This window comes from Vigna angularis, chromosome 11, assembly GCF_016808095.1.
Source record: "Vigna angularis cultivar LongXiaoDou No.4 chromosome 11, ASM1680809v1, whole genome shotgun sequence".
Lineage (NCBI taxonomy): Eukaryota > Viridiplantae > Streptophyta > Magnoliopsida > Fabales > Fabaceae > Vigna > Vigna angularis.
Window position 1 is genome coordinate 403896 of NC_068980.1, and position 10195 is coordinate 414090.

Genomic DNA, 10195 nt, shown 5'->3' on the forward strand with positions numbered 1-10195 from the left:
CTTTCTTCCCCTTATATAAGCCTCTTCCAATTTGTTTACTACAAACTTCATAAATTTTGAATCTTTCACCTTCCTCTATATTCTCTTCATCTGGGTATTGCTTGATTTCAAAAAAATCTAGCTACAGTTTGACTTTTTTGCGTAAAACAGGAGCTTTTCAGAATTGAAGCTTTATACAAGAGTGCTTAATATCACGGGAAAAAGCTTCTTCTTCTCTTTGACTTTAATTGCAAGTCATGGATTATTCATCACGGATTAACACTTCATTGGATCTCAATATCAATCCTCACAGGCTGCACGAAGAACTTCCCGTAAGTGTAAACAATCCATTCCGATGATGTGAAGATCTTCTGTCAGTAGTTTCCCCTCAGAATAATGTTTGATATGGGAAATAATTCTTTCTTCTGTGTCTGTTCATTTCAGAAAAAGGAGGTGGAACACAATTTTTTCTCTTTGGGGGTGAAGAAATCCTCTGTAAAAGAACAGCAGGTTAGTTAGTTCTCCCAAATCCTCTTCTTTAAGCTGTCTTTTATTTGGGTTCTTCCGAAGCTCACCATTTGGTTGAGCAATTCTCTTATTAGTAATTAAGTTCAGTGTGGAAGCTAGATATTGGCTCTTTTTCCCCTTTTTAGAGCTGCATAATGATCACGTGTGTGCTGCCATTTCAGTCTTCCAGTGCCTTGGTGGAGGAGCTGAAGCGGGTGAGTGCAGAAAACAAGAAGTTGACCGAAATGCTGACGGAGATGTGTGAGAACTATAACTCTATGCGAAGCAATTTGATGGAATATATGAGGAAGAATCCTGACAAGGAGCAAAGCTCCTCGAAGAAAAGGAAGTCAGAAAGCAGCTTCAATAATAGTGCTCCGAAGAGCATGAACGGAAACTCCGAGAGCAGCTCAACCGACGAAGAATCATGCAAGAAACCAAAGGAAGACATCAAGACACCATTTTCAAAAGTTTACGTGAGGACAGAAGCATCTGATACAGGCCTGGTAAGATTCTGAGCATAAAACATATGTAACTGGTGGTAACCATTAAGACTGTTGTGCATTAGTTTGACAGGCTTTTCATTTTTTCGTGTTTCCAGATTGTGAAAGATGGATATCAATGGAGGAAATACGGACAAAAGGTTACCAGGGATAACCCTTCTCCAAGAGCTTACTTCAAGTGCTCTTTCGCTCCAAGCTGCCCGGTCAAAAAGAAGGTAAATCCATGAGCTAATTAAGCATAACTAAGCATTCAAACTCCTCTATATGGAACTGGATGATCAATCTGAAGCTAAATTTGTGTTTGTAATTCAATATTCAGGTGCAAAGAAGTGTGGATGATCAATCTGTTCTGGTTGCAACATATGAAGGAGAGCACAATCATCCTCACCCTTCTCAAATGGAGCCAACCGCAGGCTCCAACCGTGGTGTGACCCCATGTTCAGGGTCTCTCAGCTCTTCCGCACCAACAGTAACCCTTGACTGGACGAAATCCAAGTCCAGCACCGATTCCAAGAACATAACTCCCAAAATGGAGGCACCACAAATCCCTCAGGTTTTGGTAGAACAGATGGCCACTTCCCTCACCAAGGATCCTAATTTCAGAGCAGCACTGGTTGCCGCAATCTCAGGAAAAATGTTGCACAATAATTGAGTAGAAGAAGAAAATGACTGAACTCGGTGTCAAGTTTTCTATAAATGGATCGTGTTTAGAGAATAGGATCTCTATGTAAATACAACATAGAACATTATTGGGACATATTCTAGCTGATTACGCATTTGCTAATCTGGCTCGGCTCAATCTTTTCCATTCTTCTGCATCGGGGTAAACTAGGACAGTTAAAATCAGGTTTCGTTTAAGTTCTTGCGAATTTTCTGCAGCATACAAAGCAAAGAAAAACTTTGCTTCAAAAACTGTAATTCTATCGATAATATATACAATATCTCCTTTTCATTTCCCAATTCTCTATTTGGAACACTGATTCTTCCTTGTTATACCAGAAAGATTAATAATCAAAAGGGATGCAACGATCTTCACTTACACAAACTATACTTCACATCATAAGTATCGTAAGCGATAGGAGTTATCTATAAATCAAACATGGAGGGAAAAATGATATGTTATTTATTACACAGTTCAGCTAGTAATCGATCCTTCCAAAGTTAATTTGAAAGTCACAGAATTGATTTTTTGTTTGTACCGGTTGTTCCCAACCAAATATGTCATATGATTTGTTAAACAAGTTGAAGATGTATCTAAACAAAACCACGTTGAATCCGATTTCGAAATGTATAGATGTAAGACAATTCTAGAAGACGGTTTCTTCTTGATTAGATCAATGTTCGTGTCTCACAAACTAAAGATACTATTTTCTTATAACACTATGAGTGTCCGGTCAATCATGAAACCATCTTACAAATAAAACAATTTGGAAAAAATTGAATGGTCTAATCATAAAAAAGATTAACTATCGAAAAGTAATTAGATTAATTCTAAATCAAGTTATGGGTATGTGGACGGGTCAATCCTAATCAAAAGTCTATCTCTACAAATTTGATATTCAAATAATTAATTATTTTACTATACATTTATTTTAGGTTTGGAGTGTCTTATGTAATCAACGGGCTATCCAAACAAATAATACAAGGATCAAATTATAACATAAGTTTGGAGTTAGAAGATAAATTGTATAAAAAGACTTATTCTAAACCCTACATATCCCTTATATTAATCAAGATGTTAATAATAATGATATGGTGATTCTTTGCAGTTCAGAATAGACCTCTTCGTTTTCATTGCATTGATTTTAGAGTTTTTGAGATGTGGTGATTTGTTGGCCAAGTATATGTGAAGGACTGAATTTTTCTGTGCTTGAAGCTGTTAGTTATTTCATCAACCAATTAAGAAATTCAAACTTGTTTTGTCTGCGACCCTAACACAAGTTGATTTTCTCAACTACTTCTCTTTCAATACTTGAATATGGGTCTTAAGAATCAGGTTCCTTTCATATTTCATAATAATTTCTCATTGGTAGGTAGCAGAGAAGTTTGAAAAAAGAATCAGTTGTTTAAGGCTGTCCCTCACTCACCTCATTCATTGCTTTTTTTTTATCTTACACATGACATGTAAGTGCTCTTTCCATTATATCTACCAATCCTCTATATCTTTCACATGTATAATATAATGGAACGAGGATGTTATCATGAGTAATATGGGATAATATATATTTACATTAATTTTGATATATATTGCAAAGAAATAAAATGGTCATAAAAGAATAAATTTTTTAATTTTAAGAAAAATAAATAAAAAAGAAAGAAAGAAAATGTTAAATTAATGTAAAAAAATTGTATGTGAAAAATATCACTTCTCATACATTTATATTTATAATTATAAATTATAATATTATAGTATATTCCTTTCCCAAATAGGAAAGATTAGATGTGAAAAAAAAGAGAAGAAGATTGTAGTTCATTATTGGACCAGCAGAATAAAGTGATAAAAAGTCATTGCCAATTTAGAAATTAGACAAGCAGTGACATATGGTATCATGAAACTGTTGCCATTACTTGCTTGCCATTATACATAGGTCTATATTTTAGAATATAAATGTCTTTTTAAGTTAAAAAATAGTTGAGAAAATGAAAATGAATGATTTCTTAAAAATATTATTTATTAATTGTAAAGAATAGTTATAAAAATTAAATAAACAAGTTAATAAAATTATTTTAAAAAACAAATATTGAAAATTAATAATTTTATTCGAGAATCATCACAAATCCTTCACTTCTTCTTTATATAACACATGATTTTCTCTCTCAAAATTTTTCACACAAATCATCTAAAAATACCTATAATAAACATACAATTATTATAAGTTAATTCAAATAATTTCTTTTAAATAATAAATTATGTCCACCAAATAATATAAGGTTAAATATTTTTTTTCAAACTATTATAAAAATATATTTTTAATTTCTAAATTGAATTATAAAATATATAATTATATGAAAATTATGTAAAATATCAATTCTAACAAACGGTATGTGAGACGTTTCCCATGTTACAAACAAAAATTACACAATAGACTATAATATAACATTTATATACTGTTTGTTAAGAAAGATATTTTAAATGATTTTTAATATTTCATATTTAGCTTAAAGACAAAACATAATATTTTATAATAGTTTGGGAACGAAAAATACTTTTAACGTTTTTATCAATCTTTTTATATGAATAGGTTTAAAATACCTTATTTTTTAGATAATTTATCTAGAAAAGTAATATTTTAATAATTTATATTTTTTAGTTATTTTGTTCTCTATTTCTATTTCAAAAAATCTTTAGAAAAAAAAAGAAGAAAATTTCGGTGAAGAATTTTTTTTTTCAATATCTCTAATAATATATTATTTCCGTAATTCCTTACTTTGATATATATGTGCTGATTATTGTCCTTGTAAAGCTATGATTGTTTGTGCCATCATGGTTATACTCATTCCTATTTATGATAATAATAATAATCTTTGTTCAATATAATTTTTAGAATGTATATTAACTTTAAATAATTATTCTATTTGGAGATATGAGTATTATTGTTTTTCTGTCTATTTAACAATTTTTTTATAGTTTATATAATAAATATAAATGTAATTTTTATATATTTTTTAGGAACAATAGTAACGATATTATTAGGTTTTTACCTATATAGTCTTTATAGTTTAACCGTTTTTTCGTTTTAGTTCATTGGCTTGAAAAAAAAACACCTTTTTTTTATATGATTGATGAAAAATGAAGTAAAAATAAAATAAAAACTATAATGCAAATGCGTTTGATTTAAAAGAAAAAGAGAAGAAATAATTGAATTATTATTTAGAATAATGTACGGTAACATATATTTATATTTATTTAACACATATTATTACAAAGATAAAATAATTATAATAAAATAAATTTTTATATTTTTTAAGAAATAAAGAAATTATAAATTTTTTGTGTGTCAAATATATTTTTTATTTATTTAAGTCTAGTGATAATTAAAATTTAGCTTTAGAAAGTTCAAACTTGAATTGTATTTGCAATTAGATGAATGCATAAATTATGGGAGTAGTTATGTATCTACTAAACTAATGCAAGATTGATTATGTAGTTGCTTTTTGAGTTAAAGAAATAATACTATAATACATTTTTCCATATATTTGATACAGACTACAATCATCATAAAAATATAAATTTTTGTATTTAAAAAAAAATAAAAATAATATCAAATAAATTTAAAAAATTTAAGTGTTGCATTTTTTCTGAGTTTCTCACTAAAAAAATATATATATATATATATATAAACGAGAGTCCGACTGTTTTCTCATTTCTCACATTATATATATATATATTGATTTTTCTTAAGAATCATAAATAAACTACTGCATACTTTTCGTATTCAATCTTTGCTAACCTAATTTTCTTTGATATCATTTTATTATTTGAAAAAAAAAATAAGGTAACGAGTACATTACACACACATGTATATAAAATAAGTACATTTATTATTCGATAAAAATGAAAACAAGAAAAAATTCTATTCATAATCTATTAAAACAAAAATGCAAAATTGTTGTTTACTTTAGAAATAAAAACAAAATGGAGATAATCACACCTCCACCCACCCAACCTTATTAAAACAGAATAAATAAACTTTTGAATTAAAAGTGAATATGGTTAAAATTAAAATAAATAAAATCGAAGATTAATATAGTTAAATATTAAATGTCTTTTATATTTTAATATGGTCAAAAGTAGATGGAGTCAGAGTCAAAATCTTCAACCCCTGAACCCCAAACACTATTTTGGATTGGTTGGCTTTCAAATGGGTTAGACTTATCCATTCAACCCAATCCAATTGTTGTAGGCAGCCAAGTCAACCCCAATCTCCTATATTCTTAAATTAAAATAGCCAATTAATAAAAAATAAATAAATAAAAATTCAGAAACGAGTTTAAAATAAGAAATTGGCAACGTTGACTTTACAATGATTCACAGTTTTATCAAATTTTATTAGTAAAAGCAGTATAAATGGAGAAGAATACATGGTGCAATTATATTGCAGAGGATGTGTTGCAGTTGTTGTTGAAAGTTGTGATAATTGGCACTCAAAAACTAGATTCTTCAGTCGAAGGTCGCCTCAAGAAATATCTCAAACTGTTAACAAGAACCTAAAATATACAATATAATTTAATCATGATCCATCGATGGTTTAACAAAATTTTAAAAAGTGTTTACCTGCTGGAGAGGCTTGATTAGAGCTTTATCCTTGTAGTTCACATGAAACTTTGCCTTAGCCAAGAGTCCCTAAGTTTGGTTTAAGGTTGAATGTTTAGGAGTGAAAAAATGATTAACATGTGATTAATTTAGTTAACTACATTACATACCTCAGTGTCAAATTCTCCAGATTCAACAGCAATGTTAATGTCAGTAATAATCTTTACAAGATCCACCAGTAATCCAGGTCGATCTGCTGTCTCCACATACAGCAAACTGCAGAAAACAAAGCTCAAATTCATTACCAGTTATGTTGTTATTATATTGATAATGTGAGTTTCAAGTTTCAACTAAGCATCACCTTCTATCTGGGCCATCATCGGATATGGTTATGTGGGTTGCTATCTCTACATCAACCTGAAACATTTTAACAAAATTCAGACCTTGTTCCATCAATAACAAAGCAGAGGGATCTCAAATAAGCAATTTTGATTTCAGAGTATTGTTGTTGTATTCATTCACCTGCTCCGATGGAGCCACAAGTCCAAAAGCTGCTCCCAGAGCTAATTGGGCGCTTGATTCCTTCACCATTTTCAATCAAATCAACAATAATCCATCCACCTTTCTAACCAAGCCATGCAGGCATGCTTCAAGATAACATAAGAATGAGAGTTTCTGAAAACACATACCGGGTGATACTGAATCATTTTATTTAAAATTGTCAAACGGATTGCCTCTAATAACTCCGGATCTTCCACTTTTCTACCAGAATCACTGCAAACAAAGCTCCATTAACACGATCAATCAAAGGTGAAATAGAACCAATCAGCAGCTTCATTAATAAATTTATGGTACATAGTTTAATTTAATTACAGAGCCCAATTCCGAAGGCTGTTTCAATGTAAATAATGGACATGATTAGAAGCTTTCCCAGTTTAGTAGCCATCTCGAGAACTTGTACTGTGATAATAATTAAGGCTTAAAATTTGTCCATGATGTGCTTATGCTAATCTCTTCATCCATTCTGTGGAAAGTTATTAAATATTTTTTTTTTCATTTTTAGACAGACAGATAGATAGATTCTGTCTCTCTTAACAGACAAGAAGATAAGGTAGGATATCATCAAATTTTGGCCATTCTTTTTAGACAGTATAAGGAGCCAACAGCTTAGTACTTGAAGATGTTATTCCCGTTGATAAACGATGACCCTTATTACCAATCGCAGCAATTACATACATAAACAAGAATACGCAAGATGAGTAATTTGAAGCCTACCCTCTTTTTTCCTGTTATTCCTTTTAAACAAATAATTGGTTCTAGAATACGGTCCTTACGCTTTTGTGATGGAAAACTTGTTGTGCTTGCCAGAAGAATCCAAAAACACATTTGCCTTAACAACATTCAGCCCCAAGTTTTTCAACGCATTCATCTGCAATAATAGAGCTTATAGTCAGTTTTAGTAATACTCATATTATCCAAAAATGAAAGTAAAAAGAGAGCGAGTGGCTTCAATTACAGTGTCAAGAAGAGCACCAAGGCGATCACCAAAGGTTATCTCAACCACCGTTGCATCTGGATCAGAGTCTTGATCAATTATAACTATCGGAGTTGGAATGGTATCAGTCTCTCCTTGATTCCCATCCTGTTCTCCAAACAAAAGTTGAACTCAAATGTTTCAGTGATGAGAGTCACCGACCATCAGAAAAATGAAGTAGGTACTGCCTATATATTCACATGCAATAAATGAATGACAACCATGTTTGTTGATTTTGCTAAATATATACCTCCACAGTACCAGTAACTGTTGATGCTCGTGGGATGATTGTTATTCCTGAAGATGATAATCTGACAAAATGGTACATACAATTAACACAAATAATTGGGGTGCACTCCTAGCAGCTTTACTCTCACTTCACTCTGCAACTTTTATACTTCCTCCACAAATTGAAGATACGAATCAACCAACATCTTTCACTACTCATCTTATACATTCCTAACTAATAATTTATAATTAAGAGGCCACTCATAGTTTTAATCGATTCATTACGTGAAGTGAAGCATTATTACAGCAGAAACTGTGAACCCAATAGAAGCTAGATGGAATTTCGCCATACACAAGACAGACAACAGAAAATTAGAGTTAGCATATATACCTTGTTTTGTGAGTAATGTAACATAGTTTGGTAGCATCAGCAGCAGAGGAGCCCTTGAAGACAGTGGTTTTTTCGAAAGCTCTGAAGGTGTTATCAGCACTCAAGTGAAGTCCAAGACTACAAGCAGCCATGGCTACAGCCATTTTGATGAAAGAAAAAGTGGGGCAGTGGTTGAGGAAGAGAGAGAAGAAAAATGGAAGATCAGAGAGAGCGTAAAAATGGTTTCTTTATCTGTCTGAAATCAACTGATAATGTTGTTGGTTGGGCCTTTATAGATTTGGACAAGAACAGAAACAGCGACACCTTTGGTGGAGAATTAAGATGTGTGTGAAGCAGAGTAGCATGATACGTAGGAACAGATAAAATCGGTCCCTACTCCCTTTAATGTTGTATATCCACAAATATCACCTACAAACTTATCTCATTTCATAACATTACCTATTACATGTTCTCATTTTTGTAATTTTACACATTTTAGAAACAAATTTTAAATTTAATTTTAACGGGATTTCCTAACTTACATCACCTTTCGTACTAAAATTTTAGTTGATAAAAACACTTTCATTCATAAAAAAATATATTTACAAAAATATTTTAATAATTTTTATTTTTAATTTAAAATAAAAATAGTAAAAAATCAGAAATTATTTAAATATATTTGATCTTAAAATTTATAATTCATATTATATGAAAATATTTTTTTTAACTAAAATCTGATATAAGAGGTTACATATAAGTTTGCAAATTATTTAATTTAATAGCTTTACAAAAATAAATTTTAAAATAAATTTTATATTTACATATATATTTTAAATAATATACCTTTAATGAACTTTTAGTTTTTAAATTTCTTTGATCTAGCCAATCTGTTCCAGAACAAACAAATGATTGCTGAAAAAGTTTAATAAATTATAAATTCTTCAAAATAATAAGCAAAAATAAAATTACAAATTCTGCTAGTCACGTAATTATAAATAAACAAATTACAATTATTTCAAGCAACAATTTTTTTTTACTAAAATTCTATTTTGATATTTTAATTCTTATAAAAAAATTAATTAAATATCTATTTTTTATTTGATTCAATTTAGTTATTTATTTTTTAAATGATTCAATTAATTCATTTTGGTTATATTAACATTAGATTTTTGTTTATATATATAACGAAAATGTATAGTAATATAACTAAAACGGTCTAATTGAATATTTTAAAAAATTAGAAAATTAAATTTTACTGAATGTTGTGACTTTTCTAATAGTTTAGTTGTTTTTAACATTTCTATTAATTCTTTGTTTCAAACCTATAAATGAATAATCATTGATTAAAGTATTAACCCTCTCCTCACTAATTTCTTCTAGTGTTTTTAATCTTACAATATGTCACTTGTGAAACCTTTATCATACCCAATCAATTTGTTATTCTTTCGGTTATTTGTCTTGTGTAACTTTTCATAAATTATTACTATATAATAATACTATAAAAATGAATATAAATTGTTAAGAAAAAAGCACAAAATAATTCATTAAATCAAAAATGTATTTACATGTAAAAAATATTAAGAGAGAAATGTACTACTAAATTAATAATAAAGGAAACCAAATTCCTCATTATACATAATGTGATAATGTTTAAGTTTATTTAATTTTATACATAATGTCATAATGTTTAAGTTTATTTAATTTTATATTGTATGATCGTTCAGACAGTTTTGGATTAGACTCTTCACATATTAAGAGTAACCACAATCACTACTCGAGAAACTAAGCAGTTATAACTTACAATCAAACGGTCACAATTA

The 10195-nt window shown here is 29.4% G+C and overlaps 2 protein-coding genes across 2 annotated transcripts; one reads left to right on the forward strand and one right to left on the reverse strand.

Moving 5' to 3' along the window:
• LOC108332373 (probable WRKY transcription factor 40) lies at nucleotides 1-1949 on the forward strand. Its single transcript, XM_017567609.2, has 5 exons — nucleotides 1-311; nucleotides 424-489; nucleotides 669-992; nucleotides 1088-1204; nucleotides 1309-1949. The coding sequence occupies exons 1-5, from the start codon at nucleotides 237-239 to the stop codon at nucleotides 1639-1641; spliced, it is 915 nt and encodes a 304-aa protein (XP_017423098.1). The 5' UTR covers nucleotides 1-236; the 3' UTR covers nucleotides 1642-1949.
• Nucleotides 1950-5967: 4018 nt separating this feature from the next.
• LOC108333127 (ACT domain-containing protein ACR11) lies at nucleotides 5968-8650 on the reverse strand. Its single transcript, XM_017568470.2, has 10 exons — nucleotides 8397-8650; nucleotides 8028-8088; nucleotides 7760-7885; nucleotides 7578-7672; nucleotides 6933-7017; nucleotides 6766-6825; nucleotides 6605-6660; nucleotides 6414-6519; nucleotides 6265-6333; nucleotides 5968-6197 (listed from the first exon to the last, which is right to left on the reverse strand). Exons 1-10 carry the CDS (start codon nucleotides 8537-8539, stop codon nucleotides 6135-6137), a joined length of 864 nt encoding a protein of 287 aa, XP_017423959.1. The 5' UTR covers nucleotides 8540-8650; the 3' UTR covers nucleotides 5968-6134.
• Nucleotides 8651-10195: the final 1545 nt, after the last annotated feature.